Raw genomic sequence first — 23,379 nt, forward strand, 5'->3', positions numbered from 1 at the left:
TCACCGAATATTTTGTTTTACATCCATGTGTGTAGAAATATACACACATATTAATGAGTGCCCTAATTGTTAGTGTGCGTGCATGTGTACATGTGTGTTTCTCTTATTTCTAACTTAGAGCTGCCAGCAGTAGAGGCTAATGTTTTTGAGCACTCACAGGTACCTAGGAAAGTTAACTCATTTTATCCACACAACTCCAAGAGAGGGGTCACTTCAACTCCATTTGACACATGAAAACATTATGTCACAGAGAGTTCAAATAGCTATAGAACCAAGATTTAAGCCAAAGCATTTGGAGTTCAGAAGTCAAGCCCTTAACCCCTCAGCCATTTTACCTTTTCAGTGTTAGTGCAGATCTCTGGGGCTTCTTGTGAATTCAGGAAATTTAGTGCCTGTGACACACTGGGACAGGTCTGAGCGCAGCCACCAGTCATGCGACATGTTATAGTGTCACCACCAGAGTGTATTAAACCAAATGAGTCTGAATCTGCTAAACTTTGAAGGAGAAATAACCTGGAAACCTTCACTGTCTGTGGCTCACCTAGGATCAGTGCCCCCAAGGAAAGCATGATAAGGACCATCTCAGAGAAAGAACTAGAAATGTGGAACTGACCATTATTACAAGTGATGCTGAATTGGAAGACTCAGTTGTCAGGCTGTCCTTTACTTTGGACTCTCAGTTAGCACCAAATAAATTACACAGAGGCCAAAGAAGACTTTTGATTGCTTTTATTGTGCCTATTATGAAAAACACACAAATGTCAGGTAACAAGCATGATGGCTTCCAGGTGCATAAAATAAAGACTTCAAGGCAGTTGTCTGGTTAAAGAGTTCAAGGAATGCAGCTGTAAGGTGTATGCTGGCTGTACCCAGAGGCATGGGAACTGGGTGGCTGGGAGCTGGTGGACACCGATGAGGGGGTGGTGCAAAAGACTCTGTGGATGCCCCCTGGCCCCACCCCTGAGTCATGGCAGGATTTGTTCTAGCTGCAGAGTGAAAGCTTCTGTTTGCCCAGGGGTTTGTAAGCCTGTTCTCAGATAATGACACAAGAAAAAGACACATGTGACCTAAAAGAACCCAATCTCAGAAAGGAGTCTCCCTAGATCCTCAGCAGACACTTTTAGGGACACTAGCCAATGGCAAGAAGTGACACCTTGTGCCACCATCTGTTAGGAACTCTTCCCATTGTCACTGAGTGCTGGACTCCCAAGCAGACAGATGACGATGATGACGGAGTAGATCAGGCTCGTCAGGAGGAGGAGGAGGTAGGTATAGTAGGCAGATGTGTTCATGAGCTGCAGCTGCAGGGTTTCTAAAAGAAGCATTTCATTAATTTCCCATGTTGTTTTGAAAGGCTAGGACTGATTAATGGGTGAAGGGTAACTGTATACACTCTGATGACTTAGGTTGAAGTGACACACTCACACCAGCACAACTGGAGAATAAACACCTACATCATCACCATCTCCACCTCCATCGTCCCCAAGACAACTCAGAACAGAGTTTGCTGGTCAAGTCACTCAAACACCTGTGAAATTCACCTAGAACTTTCCAAAGTAATAAAAAGTAAGTTTATGTTTATAATGAATAAATCCAATGGGAAAAAGGCATTGGTGATAAATAGTTTTGAACATTCATTCTTCCCTACCATGTTTCTAAGAAGAATAGGAGGCAATATAAGTTCTGTAGAAATTTCATTGATAACAATTAGTTTAAAACAGATACAATACCTGGACTTCGTAACACATCAGTATTGTGTCTGGGTCTTATAAATCTGACTCATTAAAAAAAAAAGAGTAAGAGGCAATATCCATTAAGTACAAACTAGCTGTTACTTATTTTGGCAACTTTGTATGCAAAACTTAAACCTTATTTAATTTTTCAATAACCTATGAGATTATTATTATTTTCACTCCCATTTTTACAAATAAACCGAGGACAGAGAGAGAAGGGCTGATTTCATGTAAGTAGTAAGTACCAGAAGCCAGAACTCAATCCCAGCCATACATCATTTAAGAACACTTTCTCAGCTGCTCTACAAAATTCTGCATATTCACATGCAAAAAATAACAAAGACATCAAAATGATTAAGCAAAACTATAAATTAAGATGATGATAACGAAGAAGGTGATGATGATGTTTAGAGCCCACAAGTCCCTTGATATTGGACACGGAGGTTGGATCAGCAGAGCTAGAACCAATGCTCTTCATCATTACCTTTGTTCGTATGTGGGGAGACAACGCCAGGAGCTAGTACTTACAATGTAGCAGCTAAGTGAGATTCCTATGCTAGACCTTTCACATATGTCACGTTACATCTTCCATGACTGAGTTAGATGTTATTTGTGTCATTTTAGGTGTGCTCAGAAAATGTAAATAGTTTAGCTGTAGACATGGAACTGATACTTAAAAGACTGGAGTTTACCTCTACTCTGTGGCACCAGAAGCCCTGCACTCACACCCCTCCCCATGTGTACACCTGTCTCAGAGTCTCGGCTTTGGGGATTAAGCAAGAATAAAAACTAAGATAGTATTTGAACTCTTAATTCAGATGGTCTGGGATGAAGCCCTCAATCTTGGTGTGTGGTATGGAGACAAATAAATTTAGCTCATTGCCCTCCTGTGTAAAATGGGAATAAAATCCTTCACAGTGAGTATTAGGAGAATTAAACAAAATGCACTCACAGTGCAGCACACCTTCTGTACAAGAAGCTCTCAGGGTCAGTTCATGTTATTAACTTCCAGCAAGAACAATTTTTTTTTTTTTAAATCTAGAAGCAATCTGAAAAAAAAAATCTAGAAGCAATTCATATCCTGTTTTCTTCATTCAGTAGTAACAAAGGTCACAGAAGTGAATGAATTCCATCGTTAAAAGAATTGAGAGCACATCCCTGCACCCCTAATTTATAGTCCTCTCACACCCAAACCAACATTTACTGTGTGATAATGATTCCTGAGAGATGATAGATTGTTTTAAAACATCATTCAGTTTATTGCTCAAGATCCAGTGATTCTGAGGTTTTCCCAGAAGCCAGGGAAGTTCAATGGTGATGTTGATGAGGAGGGAAAAAAAAATGCTACCGCAGAATAAAGGCAAACATAGACAAAATCTTACCATTTTCATCATTCAGAGATTTTGTGGCGTTAATAGCAGCAAGCTCTGAAAGAAATGAGTGCATGTATTATTCAATTGTTCAAATCCATTATTTGATGTGTGTCTGTGTTATGGATAGATAGATGATAGATAATTAGATGATAGATAGATAGATAGATAGGTAGATATAATAATTAGTAATCAGAGAGGAGAGCCTTTACAAATATGAGCCCCACAATTCCAGAATTGATTGTTCTGAGTCTGTGTAATTCAATAAATCAATTCAAAATTATATTTCTGCACATGTTGAACTTCATGTATTATGCATTTCTTTCTTTTTTTCCCCCACAGCTGGAGGGTAAATGCCTAAGACTATCTTGTTTTCCTTCTCTGCTCATAGCTCCTAGCACGGTGCCTACTGCAAAGTAGGTGTCCTATACAAACTTGTTGAATGGAAAAATAACCAGAAACTGGCTGCTATATAGTCCTCAGCACCCACTGCTGATGTGAAGTGCTGTTACCAAGATGAATCCATCCAAGCCTAGAATCACAGCAGAATCTTACATGTTGGAAGGGGTGTGGTTTAGGTCAATTTCCCATCTAAGCAAAAGAAAGCAGTCCTACCTTTCAAATCACCTACCTTTCAAATCAGTATCCTCAGATACCACACATGATTTTCTGGAGTGGTGGTATTTGCAGACATGACAACAATATGAATGAAAGCTAATACCTATTAAATGATTATTACTGTGCCAGACACTGTGTTAAAGGTTCACATGTATTATGTCATCTGATCCCCCAGTTACACTCATATAAGCTGAATTTGGAGGACTCTGTCTTACCCAGAAGGAAATAATATTTAAAGTCTATGTACCTTGCAAAATTATACCAGTGATTGTTAGACCCATCCCTCAAAGAATGGTTGTGGGCATTAGATGAGTGAGAGCATGTGAAAAGCACCTCAGAAAACACCCCATAGAAATCGAACATAATTCCCCATTGTGCACTGTCAAACACCATCTCTTTCAGATATCTTAGTCTTTCATCTTAGCAAATGACCTTTTCATTACAGATACTCATTTTTAAAAATCTTTTATTTATTTATTTGAGAGGGAGAGAGCATGGCAGGGAAAAGAGACAAAGGTAGAGGGAGAAGCAGACTCCCCACTAAACAGAGAACCTAGGGACACCCAGGTGGCTTAGTCGGTTAAGTGGCTTTCTTTGGCTCAGATCATGATCCTGGGTCCTGGGATCCAGCCACCCTTCAGGATCCTTGCTCAGTGGGGATCCTGCTTCTCCCTCTCCGTTTGCCTGTAGCTCCCCCTATTTATACCCCTCTCTTCCTCATTCTCTCTCTCTCTCTCTCTGTCAAATAAATAAATAATTTAAAAATATAAAAAAATAAACAGGCGGCCCAATGCAGAGCTCAATCCCATGACCCTGGCTGGGATCAAGACCTGAGCCAAAGGCCCGTGCTTAACCAACTGAGCCACACATTCACCCCTGAATGTGAACTTGTTTGCAGGGATAGAATGAAGACCAAGTCACATTTAGAGCCCTCTGAACACACACAAAAATGGAGTTGTATTTACCTATAGTGTAGAAGACAAAACAAAACACAAAAGCACCAAACATACATAAAAAGACAAAAATCAGTAAAATGATCTTTGACCACAGGATGCAGGAAGAGAGAGTTGCAAGGCTCTTTTGTTTTATCCCTTTTCTTTTCTATTTATCTTTGTCCACAGAGACATGGTTATGGTGTGCAATTTTATGTACTCCACACAATCTTATTTTCTTGTGCTCTTGAAGAAATCTTTTTGAGATATAACATTTGAGTAAATCCCAGGAAAGAAAATGTTACTATAATTATGTTAATTATAATTGTAATTACTATAATTGTTAGATGATTATATTGTAGATAATTACTATATACAATATACAGTATATAAAATACTATATACAACTATAGATAATTATTGCAGTTGTTAGATGTTAGATGTTAAAATATCCTCAAGAGCTAACTTTACAGTGCCTTAAAGATCTCCCTTTTTTCCATGCAGTGACTTTATTGATCATATTTATATCTGAAATTAATATAACACTGTATGTTTACTAACTGTCAGTAAAATAAAACTTTAGAAAAGATAAATGAAAATCTCTTATCATCATGTATTGTTTGACATAAGACAGTAAAATAACAAGTTTCATATAAAACCTGTATGTGTGTTCTAGGTGCTCTTTCTCAAGGCTGCTCAAAAATGAGGACAAGATGAGTTTTATCTCTTTTGAGAATCATTTCATTATTCTTTGCTTTCACGTATCTATACACATATATACAAGTTTTTATCAAAAACAAAAACAGGGATATTGGGAGGCTCAGTCAGTTGGGCATCTGCCTTTGGCTCAGGTCATGATACCTGGATCCTGGGATCTAGCAACACACGAGGCTCCCTGCTCAGCAGGGAATCTGCTTCTCTCTCTCTCTTTCCCTCTCTCTCTCTCTTTCTCTCTCTCTCTCTCAAATAAATAAATAAAACAGTAAAAATAAAAAAGAAAATTTCATGAACGAGTATTAGAAATCTGCTATAGAATTGCATTAACAGAAATGCCTTAATTAACTTTGTTACTATGAGAAGAACATGGAGACATTCCTTTCAGAAATGCTAAGTAAAACACATCATATACACAGGAACTTCTCCCTTACCAAAATTCTCACCATAAAACTTACTGTACTTTCTACTTTTCTCTGCAAACTAGAGAAATCAAAACCTAACAGGATACTTCAGCCAAAGGGTTACATTAAATTTATGCCTTGCTCGTTTGCTTCCTTTCTGTTAGGAAATAGAAAACTTAGGGCTGACTTATAATCTTACTTAAGTTAGTTTTAGGAAAATATATAAATAAATACAATGAATATAGGAATAAACTCATCCATGTTGTGTTTTCAACAAGCATTTTCACTGGCATAATTTCATTTGATCTTCATCAAAGGTTAGGTAAAAGTAAATGTTTAACAGGAATTTGGTCATTGGACAAACTAGGAATCTGGGAAATAACAAAAATTCAAAACTGAGTAATTTTAAAGATTTAATTGGCTCTATTTATAAACCTATTCATGAGTCAGGCATCGTCCTATCTAGGATGTAGAGAGGAGCTTCAAAGGCCAATAGGAAAGAGGTTATTCAAGATAGGGAGTGAAAAAGAAATTATCAGCAAGGAAACCATTGGCTTAGGCAAGGTCATCCTCCTATGCGGAATGGAGGGGGACAATCTGTCAACTTCCTAGTGCGGACCAGGAAGTTCCCATGTCCACTCATTAAAGGTTGCATTTCTGGGTGTTGACTCTGCAGCTGGGTAGGTATGAAGACTTTAATGACTTGTGGCCTTAAGCTAACTGAGTACATTTTGAGCCTGTGGTTTTCCTTTTTAACAACTCTGCCTTTTGATCAGACTCTCAGCTGAACTGAGAGATGGGTTCTAAACTGAAGGCATTAACACCACTCTCAGCAACTGCTCTGACATTCTCACAGTCATTCTTGTTCCTCTGGGTGATATTAACAGGTCTTGACCTTTTTGCTTAACCCTTATGATAGTCACAGGTTTCAACTTCAGCTTTACAATTTTTGAATTGGTCATTCTCTTCATTCTTTGTAATGTTCCCATCTTAGATCCTTTGCTTGGAGATTACTGACTTTGAATTTGCATGGAAAGCTTTTGAGAGGACATAACACACCCGGCAGATTATTATGATGCCTCTAAGCAGGATAATTCCTCATGTTTGTCATAGTCCCAAAGACTCAAAGCAATTAAATCAAATAAGTAAGTAAGACCCTATTAAAGAGTAACTCTGTTAAGCCACATGGCTTGCACCGTGATCTAATGTTATTGGGTTTTAGTTTACCCAATAGTGTTCAACTGGGTACATGGTGTATCAAAGATGTATCAGCAAAGATCCATCTTGCTCAGCTGAGTCATAATCAAGGGCTATTTTACTTTCAAGAACTGCTTTGGTCAGCGTCAAAGAGTAATGTTTGTTTGTTTGTTTGTTTGCTTTTTGCTTTTGGGGGGAGGCTACACTTTGATTTAGGAGGGCTTCTGTAACAACTTCAAGAATGAAGGGAAAGGTCTTGATTGTACTTCTTTATAATTATCCCTCCCCAAGGAAGTAGGGCCAGCCAAAGGAGTGAATCCCGGTGGCTTCTTGGTAATTCCTAACTAACTCCCAATATAACTTTATGTAATCAACCAATGAGATGTCTTTTTGACCTTGAGAGAAATTGGGACCAGGGTTATATTTTCTGGAGGTAGCTCTGATTCCAGAGATTAGGCCTCTTGGCATTGACCTGGGAGGTACAGGCCATTGACAGTGTAAAGGAAAAGAAAAGAGGGACAAAGTATTTCATATTAAAAGTATGAAGCTTTGAACCCCTGTCTAGATGAAAGCAGTCTCTTTGGATGTCAGCTACTTCTCTTTCCCTCAATTTGATTCAGAAACTCCAGTGTCTGGGCAGAACTAGGGGTCAGGCGAAGACTTCTTTAGCTTTGGAATGTGTACAAGGTTCAACTATTAGTTCTAGAGCAGGAACACTTGGTAATGTCCCACTTCTACTGGAAATGTCCAGGGCTATCTTCCTCTGATGTTGTGTCTTACATACCTAATCACCAGGCTTCATCCTGTGACTGAGAGGACCCTTTAATTGTGCTCTAAGAAGGATTCTGTAACCTGATGACGACAGACTTGAGCATCAAACACTGAGGACTCACATCCAAAGGACCAGAAGACGTTTGTACACTGAGACAATTCCAGGAAGTTTGCAAGGTTTTCCTAAAGGCTCCTGTGATTTTCCCTGTGAATTATGTGCCCTAGTCACTGGAGCTCACAGAAGGTGTCCCCCAAAGGGGAAACCCATTTTTAACAATGTCTTTGCCACAATGAGGACATCAGCCTCTTGGCAGGAAAGGCTTAATCCCACCCAGAAAATATACAAACAATGACAAGGGCATATTGACAACATGTACCAACTGGCATTGGAATGACGTCCAGCTGCAGAGGGAGCAGGCATGGAGCTTCCAGATAGTAAGCAGTTGTTCCAGATTTATGGACCTGACAAGTTAGACGATGGGAACTGTTTTGTACTTTTGAGGTCTCCAACCTGGTGGTTACCAAGCCAATTCCTTGAAACACAAAAGGACTTTTAGATTTGCAATTTGGGCTCACCTGGGCAGCCCAGTCCATTAAGGATCTCTATTCAGCTAATGTCCTGATCCTAGGGTACTGGGATCAAGCCCCATTTGAGGCTCCCTGTTCAGTAGGAAGTCTGCTTTTTCCTCTCCCTCTGTCCCACAACTCATGGTCTACACTAAAGACTAAAAATGATGCACACATTAGTGTATGGCCAGTAAGAGATGTTACTGAGCTCTGGCCAAAGAAGACTCTCATGCAACACCAATTCTCCTGGACACTTCCTGAGGGTTCCACATGAGGAACTCGGTCTGAAAATTTAGGGACTTGGTTGTGAGCCAGTTCAGTTGCCTTCTGGGCAAATATACAAGCTCAACAGAGCTGAAAAAAAAAAAAGATGCTACCTCAACTTATCCCTAGCATAACACTCTGCCAGCCTAAGCTGGCCTGCCCTGTAAAGCAAAATCAGTTACAATAGGAGTGTGAACAAAAAGAGAATAGAGCATAGAGCCAAGAACTCACCCACAGCCATTGGATCAGGTGAGAAAGATCGTGAATTCAAAGGACTCACGGTCACCAGCTCTGTCGTTCGCTTTGTTTCTGATTGTCCCTGGGAGTCCACTGCAGATTCTGTCACAGCCATCAAACCTGTTAAAGAACAAAAATTGGAACTAAGTAAATGTTAAAGATCTAATAGCATTATTAATCAGTCTATTAATGAATCACTCAGCATTCCATCTAGGAAGTAGAGGGGAACTCAAATGGATTAGAGGAAAGGAAATCTTTTTAACAATAGAGAGGGAGCAGAAAAAGAAAATTCTTGGCAAAGTATCCATTATTTTAGGCAAGGTCACCTTCCCAAAGGGAAAGAGGGGATCCATCAGGAATCTTTCTGGGGCTGATCAGGAAATGCCCATGTTGACTGGGTAAATGTTACTCTTCTGAAGGGTTGAAATTATACTTGGTTTAGGTATTAAGTCTTTGTTTAGTGACTTGGAGCCTTAAACTGAGTGTTACAATTTTAGGCATATGGGTTCTTTCCCCCCTCCCCCAACATTCCAAGAAGAAAAAGATTTACTTCAGAAATTTAAACTTGTATAGAGAAAGCTCTTCACAGTTCTTGTTATGTGTGTTTCCCACTGCTTAAAAATTGCTTGTGAATCACAGTGAAAAGTATAAACTGGCTACTTCTTAAGAGCCTTCTGTAGCCTTGGTCTGTGTTGTTTATTCCAGGATGTGATTGAATCTACTGAGTTACTGGATCACCGTTGGCTAGGGTACTTTCAGTTGACTGCCCACAAGATCTAAACTGATCTCTACACCAATGGGGATCCATTGGGACATGATGCCTATATCATACCTGAATCAAAATGGACCCTGCGTGATTAGGAAAAGTCTATTTGCATTATGGTAATGATTCTCATTGGGATAGTAGTTCATCCCACACCCCTTCCAGCCTGGCATTCACTAGGAATGGATTAATGTTTGCTGAACAGCTTTACTAATGGAAAGAAATATATTCATTTTGTAGAATGAAATAAACTTTATGCATGTGAGCCTCACCCAATCTTTACTTATGACACTTCACCTTTTTCTGGTATATAAAATTCAAATCTGAAAAACACAAGATTACACTAAATCCTCAATTGACAAATTACTATTTCAGGTTGAGCTGTGATTCGGTTCCATCAAATGAACAGCACTTTGTGCCCTGTAACTCATTGTTAATGGGTCATACTTTGAGTAGATCAACATTAAAGTGAAAAGGACTGTGATGCTGAGAAGAATATTCTTGAAAGATATGTAATTGCTCTTCTTTCCTGATCAAGTAAAATCATGAAAAGTAGACCTTCTGGACATTTCATTTAAAAAGCGGCAGGGCACTCTGGCAAGATGGCAGAGAAGTAAGAGACCCTGTTTCAACCAGTCCCCTATAGTGAGCTAAATATCTACTAGAACACTCTGAACTCCCATGAAATCGGCCTGAGATGTAAGATTATACACGTCTGGATTTCTACGGGGGCAGAAGATCATCAGTGGAGGGGTAAAGCAGAGTGGGAGTGTTCGGATTGTTAGCAGAGGATAAACAGAAGGGAGGGAGCCACTAGAAGCGACACATTGGGAAGTAAACAACAATATGAAAGTGTCCTGTGCTCGCAGACCAGCATTAACTTGGAGTCTTGTTAAAACCACACGAGAAGAACAAAGGTTCTTGAGGAGCAACTGGTAGAATTGGGTGGCCACAGGAACGGACCTAAGCCCATGGTTTCAGGGGGGTCACAGCTTGCTCCCACCAAAGCCTGAGAGAGCCCAACAGGGGCTCCTGCCAGTGGTCCCTGAGCCCGCAGCTTTCCAATGCTTGCACCACCACTGGGGTGGGGTACACCCCTGCCCATACCTGAGAGAGCCTGGTATAAGCTCCTGCCTGAGGTCCCTGGGCCCACAGCCTTCCATGACCTGCACTGCCACTGGGTCTGAGTGCACCCAGGATGGACGTGGACTCCAGACAGTCGGCAAAAGCAGCCACCAGAATCAGACTCACCTGGACCAATATTGCTCACAGTTTTAGGGCACGGGGGTGCAGAGACAAGTGTGGACCTCAGGATGACCACTGAGGTGGTGGGAGCAGGCAATGCCTATGGCAGGTTGCAGTGTTCAATGGAGTTTGCAGAGGGGAAGTCTGTGTATTCTGAACAATCCAGAGGGAAGTAGACTGAGGCTTCTCTCTGAGGTGGAGATCTGGGTGTGGACAGTTTACTTTGCATGAACCCTCCAAAAAGCCACAAAAAGCCATGAGAGAACAAAAGCCTCCATAGAACCAAAACTTGAAAAGCTGGTTTCCACAGAACCCAGCCCCTTGATAGGTGGCAGGGCAATTCAGCCCAGGCAAAACTGACTGAAAAACAATGCACAGGCCTTGCCCCCAGAAGACAAACTGAAAGAACAAGAAGACAATAACCACAGGATCTCCATAAAACTGAATAACCCCAACAATAGGGGGAAAACAATATATTAAGCCCCCATTATTGCCCCCAAAACTGTATATTTCATAAGCACAATGTTTTTAAAAATTTGTTCTCATTCTTATTCTGTTATTTTTTTAACTAACTTATCACTACAACTAGATGTTTAATACAACACATTACATAATAATTTTTTCACTTGAACTTTTTTCATACTTAAACCTGTGTTTCTTTTATATATATATATATATATATATAGATAGATAGATAGATAGATATAGATATAGATATAGATATAGATATAGATATAAGCTTCAAGGTAGTCTTTTTTTTTTCCCCTATTCAATACTACCCCTATATAAAACAGTTTTAATTTCCCTGTAACATAACAGGATACACTCAGGATGAAATGAAATAACCTTCCTCGCCCACATCAAGGGTTTATAAACACCTTCCCATCTTATTCTGTCAGTGTTTATGTGTATTAGTTTCTGTTTATGTACTCTATAAATCTTATTCTTGGAGCTCATTTTGGCTGTTTTTTTCTTTTCTTTTTCTTTTCTGTTCTTTTTCTTGGTCTTCTTGTTGGTATTTTTCTTTATGTACCTTATAAATCTTACTTCTCGGGCTCATTTTGGCTAGTTTTTTTTTTCCTCCATTACTCTCTCTTTTTTCTTTCTTCTTTCTTTTTGGTGGGGATTCCAGATTGCTCCAAAACTGTGCAAGGTGCACCTTGACTGGATCATGCTTGATATATCCAGTATACATCCTCAAGCATCCCTTATCAAAATGATTAGGAGGAGGAACACCCAAGAGAGGAGAAATTCAGAGACTGTGACCTCTGCCCCAGAATTATTGGATATGGACATAAACAATATGTTGGAAATAGAATTCAAGGTAACAATTATCCAGACAATGACTAGGATGGAGAAGACCATTAATGGCAAAATAGAAACTCTAAGGACAGTAATAAGAGTTGATCCAGCAGAACTTAAAAATGCTATCAATGAGATCCAATCTAATCTCAATACTCTAACAGCTGAGGTAAATGTGGCAGAAGATCAAATGAATGATCTAGAAGAAAAGATGATAGAAAAGAAGTATCAGGAGAAGACCTAGAATAAACAGCTTAAAAACCGTGAAAACAGAATTAGGAAAATAAATGATGCCTTGAAACATTCCAATGTCAGAATTACTGGGATCCCTGAGGGGGTGGAGAGAGAGAGAGGATTAGAAGATATAGTTGAAAAAACACTGGATGAAAATTTACCTAATCTGGGGAATAGAACAAGTGTTCATTTTCTAGAGGCGGAGAGGACACCCCAGAAAATCAATGAGTCTAGAACAATCTCCAGACAATTAATTGTGAAAATCACGAGTCATAAATTCAGAGAGGATGTGTTAAGGACAGTTAGGGTGAAGAGATTCCTTATGCAAAGAGGAAGGACCATCAGAATAACATCAGACCTTCCACAGAAACCTGGCAAGCTAAAAAGGGCTAGCAAGACATATTCCGGGCACTAAATGAAAAGAACATGCAGCCAAGAATACTTTATCCAGCAAGGCTGACATTCAGAATGGATGGAGAGATAAAGAGCTTCCAAGACCGGTAAGATTTAAAAGAGCATGTGACCATAAAGCTGGAACTACAAGAAATATTAAGGAGGGTTCTATAAAAGAAGAAAGAACCCAAGAGTAACATAGAACAGAAATTACAGAGACAATCTATAGAAACAAGGACTTCATAGGCAACATCATGACTATAAAAACTTATCTTTTGATAATCACTCTCAATGTGAACGACCTAAATGCACCCATAAAATAGCACAGTGTTGCAGATGGATAAAACGACAGGACCCACCCATATGATGTTTATAAGAGACATATTTGGAACCTAAAGATAAACCTAGACTGAAAGTGACCAGCCTCAAAAGAAAGCTGGAGTAGTGAATCTTATATCAAATAAATTGGATTTTAAGCTAAAGACTGTATTCAGAGATACAAAAGGACACTAATCATTCTTAAAGGGTCTGTCCACCAAGAAGATCTAACAATTGTTAAGTATTTATGCCCCTAGCATTGGAGCAGTCAACTACATAAGCCAGCGGTTAATCAAAAGAAAGAGTCACATTGATATGAATACATTAATTTTAGGACATCTTAACACACCACCCCCAGCAACAGAGAGATCATCTAAGCAGAAAATCATCAAAGAAACAAGATCTTTGAATGAAACATTGGATCAGATGGACCTCATAGATATATAGAAAACATGCCACTCTAAAACAACAGAATACTCATTCTTCTTGAGAGCACATGAAATTTTCTCCAGAATAGACCACATAATGTGTTGCAAATCAGTGCTGAACCAATATCAGAAGACTAAGATTATTTTCTGCATAGTCTTAGACCACAATGCTTTGACATTTTAGCTCAACCACAAGAAAGAGTTTGGAAGGAATTCAAACACTTGGAAGCTGAAGACCATCCTGTTCAAAAATGTTTGGATCAACCAGGAAATCAAAAAAGAACTTAAAAAACTCAAGGAAACCAATGAGAATGAAGAATCATCAGTCCAAAACCTATAGGATATGGCAAAGGCAGTCCTAAGGGGAAAATATATAGTCATCCAAGCCTCAGTCAAACAAAATTTAAAAATCCCAAATACACAAATTCTCCTTACAGCTTAAATAATGGGGAATCAAAAACCAATTAAGCCAACCCCACACACAAGAAGGAAAATAATTAAGGTTAGAGTAGAGATCAATGAGTTAGAATCTAGAGATACAGTAGAACACATCAATGAAATAGAAGCTGGTTCTTTGAAACAATTAATATGGTCGATCAACCACTGGCCAGACTAATCCAAAAGAAAAGAGAGAGGACCCAAATGAACAAAGTTATAACTGAAATGGAAGTGATAATGACTAACACCTAGAAAATAGAAACAATCATCAGAAATTGTTATCAACAACTGTATGTCAGTAAGTTAAGGAACATAAAAGTGCTTGCATTCCTGGAGACCTATAAATTCCAAGACTGAAACAGGAAGAAATTGACAGCCTGAATACACCAATATCTAGTAACGAGATTGACACAGTGATTAGAAACCTCGAAATAAACAAGAGTCCAGACCTGACAGATTCCCTGGGGCCATCTATCAAACATTCAAGGAAGAAATAATACCTATTCTCCTGACATTCTTTCAAGAAATAGAAACAGAATGAAAACTTCCAGACTCTTTCTATGGAGGCAGCATTACCCTAATCCCCAAACCAGGTAAAGCTCCCATCAAAAAGGAGAATTTTAGAACAATGTCCCTGACCAATATGGACACCAAGATTCTCAACGAGATCCTAGCAAATAGGATGCAACAGTATATTAAAGTGACTATCCACCATGACCAGGTGGGATTTACCCCTGGGGTGCAAGTTTGGTTCAACATTTGTAAATCAATCAATGTGATAGAACAAATCAATATGAGAAGAGAGAAGAAACACAGGATCCTCTCAATTGATGCAGAAAAAGCATTTGACAAAATACATCATTCTTCTGTGATTAAAACTCTTCAGAGTATAGGGATAGAGGGAACATTCCTCAACTTCATAAAATCTGTCTATGAAAAACCCACAGTGAATATCATTCTCATATGGAAAACTTGACAGCATTCTCACTGAGATCAGAAAGACAACAAGGATGCCCACTCTTGCTACTGTTGTTCAACATCATAGTAGTGATCCTAGCAACAGCAATCAAACAACAAAAAGATATAAAATGTTTTCAAATTGGCAAAGAAGTCATACTCGTTCTCTTCGCAGATGACATGATACTTTATTTGGGAAACGCAAAAGACTCCACACCCAATTCAGTAATGTGGCAGTATACAAAATCAAGGAACAGAAATCGGTTGCTTTCTTATACTCTAACAATGAAAATATAGAAAGGGAAATTAGATAATCGATTCCATTTACTAGAGCACCTAAAACCACAAGATACCTGGGAACAAACCTAATCAAAGAGGTGAAGGATCTGTACTGGAGGAACTATAGAATGCTCATGAAAGAAATTGAAGAAGACACAAAAAGATGGAAAAACATTCCATGTTCATGTATTGGAAGAATAAACATTGTTAAAATGTCTCTACAGCCCGAGCAATCTATACTTTCAATGCCATCCAGATCAAAATTTCGCAGGCATTTTTCAAAGTGCTAGAACAAACAATCTTAAAATTTGTTTCAAATAAGGAAAGACCCCGTATTGCCAAGGAAATGGTGAAAATGAAAAACCAAGCTTGGGGCATCATGTTGCCTGATTTCAAGCTATATTACAAAGCTGTGATCACTAAGACAGCATGGTACTGGCCCAAAAACAGAAACATAGATCAATGGAACAGAATAGAGAGCCCTGATATGGATCCTCAACCCATGGTCAACTAATCTTTGATAAAGCAGGAAAAAAAAATATCCAGGGGAGGAAAGACAGTCTCTTCAATAAATGGTGGTGGGGAAATAGGACAGCTACATAGAAAAGAATGAAACTCGACCATTCTTTTATACCATGCACAAAGATAAGCTTGAAATGGATGAAAGACCTCAATGTGAGACAGAAATCCATCAAAATCCTGGAGAACATAGGCAGTAACCTCTTCATCATAGACCACAGCAACTTCTTTCAAGACATGTCTCCAAAGGCAAAGGAAACAAAAGTGAAAATGAACTTTTGAACTACATCATGGTAAAACCCCACTGCACAGCAAAGGAAAGAGTCAACAAAACTATGAGGAAACTCACTGAATGGGAGAAGATATTTGCAAATGATGCTATAGACAAAGGGCTGATATCCAAAATCTATAAAGAACTCCTCAAACTCAGCACCCAAAAAAGAGATAATCAGGTCAAATAAATGGACATAAGACATGAATAGACAGTTCTCCAAAGTGGACATACAAATGGCTAACAGACACATGGAAAAATGCTCATCATCATTAGCCATCAGGGAAACTCAAATCAAAACCACATTGAGGTACTGTCTTATGCCAGTTAGAATGGTCAAAATTATCAGGACAGGAAACAACAAGCATTGGAGAGGATGTAGAGAAAGGGGAACGCTCAAACAGTGCTGCTGGCAATGTAAGTTAGTGCGGCCACTTTGGAAAACAGTGCAGAGATTCCTCAAGAAATTAAAAATAGAGCTACCCTATGACCCTGCAATTGCACTCCTGGGTATTTACCCTAAAGATACAGATTTAATGCAAAGAAGGGCCATATGTAGCCCAGTGTTCATAGCAACAATGGCCACAATTGCCAAACTGTGGAAAGAGCCAATAGGCCCTTCAACAGATGAATGGATAAAGAAGGTATGGTCCATATATTGAATTGTAATATTACCCAGTCATCAAAAAGGATGAGTACCCAACTTTTGAATCAACATGGACAGGACTTGAGGAGATTATGCTGAGTGAAATAAACCAAGCAGAAAGTCAATTCTCATATGGTTTCACTTCCTTGTGGAGCATAAGGAATAACAGGGAGAATATTAGGAGAAGGAAAGGAAATGTGAATTGGAGTAAATTGGAGGGGGAGATGAATCATGAGAGACTGTGGACTCTTGGAAAGAAACTGAGGGCTTTGGAGGGGAGTGGGTGATGGGTGAGCTGGGTGATGGGTATTAAGGAGGGCACGTATTGCATGGAGCAGTGAGTGCGGTGCATAAACAATGAATCTTGGAACACTGAAAAAATAAAGTGAGGATATTGCTCTGAAATAATTTTTTAAAGTTTTTTTTTTTTGTTTGTTTTTGTTTTTGTTTTTTTTTGTAAGGGAGTGAGAGAGAGAGAGGGTAGAGTCAGAGGGAGAAGCTGACTCCCTGCTGAGTAGGGACCCTCGTGGGACTTGATCCTGGGACTTCAGGATCATTACCTGAGCCAAAGGAAGTCGTTTAACCAACAGAGTCACCCAGGTGCCCCTCTCTGAACCTTTCTTATGTGCAAGGTTGCTAGGTGCTTTCACATGTATTGTTTCATTTAATCCATACAATAAGTAGAAACTATATCACTGTGACAATAATATTTTGGATGATGAAACTGATGTGAGAAAGGCTAAGTGAGTTTGTCTTTCTTTTTTTCTCTGTATGTTCCATAGGCCATACTATTTTATTTTAAAGATTCATTATTTATTTTGAGAAAGAAAGAACACAGGGAGAAGAGGCAGACAGAAAGAAACTCAAGCAGACTCTGCTGAACATGGAGCCTAACGATGGTCTTGATCTCAAGAGCCTGAGATCTTGACCTGAGCTAAATAAATGAGGAATAGATACTGAACTGAGTGAGGTATCCTGGTGCCTTCAAAGCCCATACTATTTGAATTCTGTTGGGAAATAGCGGGACATTTATGCCATCATTAAATAAAACAACATTAGAGGAAATATTATATATATTTGTTTTCATTAATACTTGACAGAAAAGGGGCACCAAGGTGGCTCTGTGGGTTAAAGCCTCTGCCTTAGGCTCAGGTCAGGTCATGAGTCCTGGAATTGAGCCCTGCATCAGGCTCTCTACTCAGCAGGGAGCCTGCTTCCCTTCCTCTCTCTCTCTCTGCCAGTCTCTCTGCCTCCTTGTAACCTCTGTCTGTGAAATACATAAATAAATTCTTTAAAAAAATACTTAACAGAATAGGTAGGGATTTCCCTTTGAAACAAAGTGTTCTGTGTGGTTGTATTCATTTTTATGTGCACATACCTTTGTTTATTGAAGGATAAAGAAGCTCTTGAACAACTTCTCTCCTATTAATTTGGTGGTTGAAGATACATTTGTGTTCTTTATCCATTGATGCTCCAGTCACGGTCAGCCAGCTGAATTTCATGTATGTGTCCTTCGTCTTCATGGTGTCTCCCTGCTGAGATTTCAGAATTGTTTTGTCATCCTTTTCTTGCCAATCTACCTTGATAACATCAGGGAAAAAGTCCTCAAGAAGACAAAGATATGTTCCAGCCTTATGGACTTCTACCTCAGCAAATGAAGGAAGAAAAACTGTGGGCTTGGGAGAAATATCTTCATCAGGACTTTTATCTGTTGAAGAAAATGGAATAACAATTAGAACATAACTAGAGAAACACAGACATTGTGTGGTTTGGAAACAACCAGCACATAGTAAAGGGGAGGAAAGTTGCTATAGAATTAATGCTTGCTGTAGCTTTTCATGTGCAGGGGGTTATGAGGTGTTTATTTTCTTAGTTTCCATGGGAAATGAGCATCTAGAGGTTATGAAACGTGACAAAGTCACAGACATTAAGTGAAAGAGCCTAGATCAAAACATGGAATATTTTTAAACAATACAGTCACTTGTTTGAATGGAAATCTATCAAGTTACTCTTTTAGTTACAAATAGGGGTTCCAAGCCCATTCCTGAATACTAGAATTCTTCTCCTTGATTTCTGATTTTATAGAACATCTTGTTCTCATATCTGGACTACTGTGGGATTTTGAGTAGGACAGTGTTTAATGCTGCACCTCCAAATAATTTACAATGCCTGAAATTTAGAAACAAAATGGCCATATACACAAAACTTCTATTTGAAAATAAAATTGATTATTTTCAGAAATGTTCTTAGAGTAACGTAATCAATTAATGTAATGGTCAGAATTTTGTTTTGCTTCAGGAAATGTTCCCTAAAAGCTAATTTTATATTGGAATTTCATTTGGGGTTGAAGCTTTACTGAGAAGACACCACATTTTGACTCTTAGCAATTCCCTCCAAATCTGAATCTGCCCTCTAAGACTGCTGAACTTGTTGTAGTACCCCTCAATTTTCTTTCATTTCACCTGCTGAATAAAGTCACATATAATGATGTAATGTTAACTGTTCTGGTCAGAGTTTCTTATAAATAGAATGTGAAATTATATAATGAAATATCATGGTTCTCAAGGGTATTTCACTTGGAGACTGGGATATTCTTTGGATATACATTCATTATTAATTAATTTTAAATAGTAATGCTCATTCCGATTTGAGTCCAAACTGAAACACAAATCCTTTATTAATTTTCTCTTTCCAGTAGTTTGGAGGTAGAATTATAATTTCATGGCCATTTCCTAAGAAAAGACTAGGATTTCTCCTTTGAAAAGAAAGGACAAAAAATTCCTCAGAATTCTTGCCTGTGCCCCACAGCTCCTGATTTTTATACTGCATGAGTAAACAATGATGAGTTCTTTAATTCATGCTATAAATAGGTATTAGATCATACTGCACTTGTTTTAATTTTGTACAATTTCCTTATAGTACAAAAAGTATTTTGCTGAATATAATAGAAAACACTGTATTTTTCCTCAACCATATATTTTGGTTTTCAATTTAAAAAGCACATTATATAAAGCAAGATTTATTTTTCAAAGTACATGGTATCCCCATAATTTTTGCCCCTACTCAATACATTAAAGAATCTGATTTTCATCTTATGACGTTTGGTTTCTGTTAGGAACACTTCTGATTCATCAAAGTAAAGAACTTGATAATCCAATCATGAGCTTGGGAAAATCTGGATGATAAGACATTAGGCCTATCTCCTGTCACTTTTCTTTATCTAGAGTCCTGGGGTTTCATTCTTTTCAGGATAAAAGGTATCTTGAACTTCCATAACTTTTTCAGTGTGATAGTTAACTGAGCATTAAGTAATATTCTTCATTTTTTATGATTTGTGCCTATATTTTATAGAATTTATACTATATATTCTTTTCAACTTTCCTTTTTTTAGGATGTTATTTATTTATTTAAGAGAGAGAGAGTGGTCGGGGAGAGGCAAAACAAGAAGGGGAGTGGGAATCCTGAGCAGGCTCCACATAGCCTGGAGTCCAACACAGAGCTCAGGGCTCAATTCCACTACCATGAGATCATGACCAGTTGCTTTAGAGGAGAGCCACCCAGGTGCCCTTCACTATTCTTTATTAAACTTATTAAGATTGTTTTTTATGGCCACAATCATTTCATTGATTTACAAAATAGAGACTGGTTTACAAAGTAAATAATTTCTTCTAATACATTTATATTATTCATAATCAGAAAAATTTTCCAGTAGACTGCCTGAGCTTATATATTTGATGAATATAAAGCTGTGTGATGCCAAAACAATGAACACTGTTATGCTGTAAATAAGCAAATAAAAATAAATAAATTAATTTAAAAAAAAATAAAGCTGTGTGAATTATATGTAAATTAACCAAATGCAATGACACTTTCAATTAAGTATGGTACTGTGAATCTGGATGCGATTCTCCCTCTAGATTTGAAATGAGGCAACATGTTTGCAGCACCTGTTATATGTTATGTGCCAAGTACCTTATTTACAGTCTCTCATTTAATTTGCATATGCCCCTACTCATACATCCTGTTATCCCATCTTTTGGATTAGGAAGCTGAGACCAGAAAATAATCACCCAAGTTCACAAAAGCAACAAGTGGAGCTGGAGCTCAGGTACGTCAGATTCCAAAGTCCAGACTCTCTGACAACACACTTTCTCCCTCAGAAGAGACAATGTGTCAACTCACACAAGCTACCTGATCAACTTTGTTCTTGAGTCAAATTCTTTCAAGACTATTACACATGTTCTGCATGAGCACTTCATGCAAATCCACTTGGACACAAGGTCGGATGCTGTTACAGTGTTTGCACAATGTAGTCTATGCCGACCTTTACCAGAAGGATTGACAGAAAAATCTCTTCTAAGATTTCCTCATCTAAACATGCTATGAAAATTAGACATTATTATTATAATTAACATTACCATAATTATTAGCAATTTGTCTGTGATTATTGTTACTCCAACATGACATTTTATTCTCATGGGACAAAACTTTCCCTTACTAATGGGAATGCAGTATTTGGGATAACAATTGGACCTATGTCATGTTAGATCACTAGACTGTCACCTGCCTGACCAGGTCTACTGAAGGTCACCATCTGTGAATGACATTAAATGTCATGATGCCCACAGTAAAGATGCAGTGGGAGCATGAAATGCATTTGTTAAAGATCATTTCTTCCATTTCGTAAAATGTATGTGGAAGGAAATGCCCACTCTTTGACTTCACATTCCTGCTAAAGGACTCATGCACTGCAGTCTTTTTCTCATGTCGTGATGGGGAAAACAACATGTGTGAAAATTTGGTGTGCTTCATTTTTTTCAGTTAATAAAAAGTATGTATTCTAATACATGTTTCTCCTACCTTTGAACATAAAATTGTACCCTACACTTTGTACTAGATAATCACGGGCCTTTTTTCTTCTACTTCCCTTAATGTTTTTGATCTTCTATTTTTATTTCTTTGCCGAACTGTACTTGCATATTTTATTTTAGGCCTTCTCAAACAGATTTTGTAAATAGGCAGTATTAGTAAATGAAAAATAGTTTGTATATTAGAGCTCCTTTCTGTTTCTGCCCGGAGCCTGATAATTTAGTGAGGTCTACCTTGAAGTTGACATGAAAAATGGGAGACACTACATCAAAAACTAATCATGTACAGTATGGTGACTAACATAATAATAAAAAAAGGAAAAATGGGAGAAGAAGTTTGAAAATCCCACTCTGTGATATAAATACAAGACATTCAGAATTCAAACACACTGAAATGTCAGAGCATAAGAGGAAGCTTTCATCCCCCAAATTATGCCTCATAAAACAGAGGTTGCCTTATGTTTCAGTTTGGGCAACTTCTCATTTTAAAAAATGGTCTTCTAATACTCTACTTTGATTAAACAATGCACTTGGACATGATATTAACCTAAAATAAACTCAATTAAATCTAGTTTAGAGGTAGTACCAGTAAAAAAAAAATTAAGAAGTTTCAGATGGATTTGGTAAATATTACCTGGGACTAAATATACCTGGGACTCTATACCATATGCTTACATTGTACATATACATAATGACAGAATAAATGAAAAAAGGCTTTTATTTTCTAGTGGATAAATGTCTTTCAATTAAATATCCAATGCTCTCATCATAATGGCAACCCCAAATTTACATTCCGACCCTAAGATGACTCAGAAATTTGTTCTAATGTATACATTTTAGAAGCTTGTGAAGAATCTGAACACAATTTTTATAGAAATTTGAGGCACAAAAAGTAGTATTTCTCAGGTGTTATTTGCAATAATATAATTTTAATTTATAGGCATAGTCCAATGAAGATATAAACTATTTTTTTAAAAGATTTCATTTATTTATTCGACAGAGAGAGATCACAAGTAGGCAGAGAGGTAGGCAGAGGGAGAGAGAGGGAAGCAGGCTTCCTGCTGAGCAGAGAGCCCGATGTGGGACTTGATCCCAGGACCCTGAGATCATGACCTGAGCCGTAGGCAGTGGCTTAACCCACTGAGCCACCCAGGCGCCCAATGAAGACATAAACTATTGAAAGTGAATATGTGAGAGATGCCTGGGTGGCTCTGTCTGTTAAGTGTCATGACCAAGGTCATGACCCCAGAGTCCTGGGATAGAACACATTTCCGTGGGATCCCTGATCAGTGGGAGTCTGCTTCTCCTTCTCTGTCTGCTCTCTCCCCAGTTCCTGTGTGCTCTCTCTTTCTCTCTGTCTCTCATGCATGCATGCTCTGGCTCTCAAATAAATAAAAAATACAACATTTTATTTAAAAAAGTAAATATTTGATTTTTATGTACATTAGTATAATTTTATATATTCAATTATAAAACCTCTCCCTTATTTACATCCAGACATTTCCACTGGAAAGGGAGAGATTGGCTTAGGTTGAGGCTAACAATATATGAGGTATTGCTTACTACATTCTGCTTATTTTTAGAAACTTGTAACAATGAGTCTTAGAAATTGAAAGTATTCGGCAAATCCTGACCAAATTGTTCTAAAGTGTCCTGTAGACTAGATCAAAATGAATACATTTCTCTATACTCCCGATTTAAAAAGAACTCCATTGGGTGACAATTGGAATTTGTAGGACTGACTTTTTTAATGATGGGTCATGTCCCAACTTATGCAGTAGATATTTTCATATTTAATTTCATTTATTTTCACAACATCTACTTGAGATGGTGGCTACATTGACAGAATGGATGGAAATACAGCAAATGTTAACAGTATATATGTCATTATAAATCTTTAACACTTTATTT

At 38.1% G+C, this 23,379-nt stretch overlaps 1 gene segment (V, D, J or C); it reads right to left on the reverse strand.

Annotated features, from left to right (window-relative positions):
- Positions 1-714: 714 nt before the first annotated feature.
- LOC123952182 overlaps positions 715-23,379 on the reverse strand; it is a 60,986-nt gene continuing 38,321 nt past the window's right edge. The window contains 4 exon segments of the C gene segment in view: positions 715-1,312; positions 3,116-3,160; positions 8,802-8,927; positions 17,979-18,308. Coding sequence covers positions 1,170-1,312; positions 3,116-3,160; positions 8,802-8,927; positions 17,979-18,308 — 644 coding nt within the window.

The sequence above is a fragment of the Meles meles genome, chromosome 10, assembly GCF_922984935.1.
Source record: "Meles meles chromosome 10, mMelMel3.1 paternal haplotype, whole genome shotgun sequence".
NCBI lineage: Eukaryota > Metazoa > Chordata > Mammalia > Carnivora > Mustelidae > Meles > Meles meles.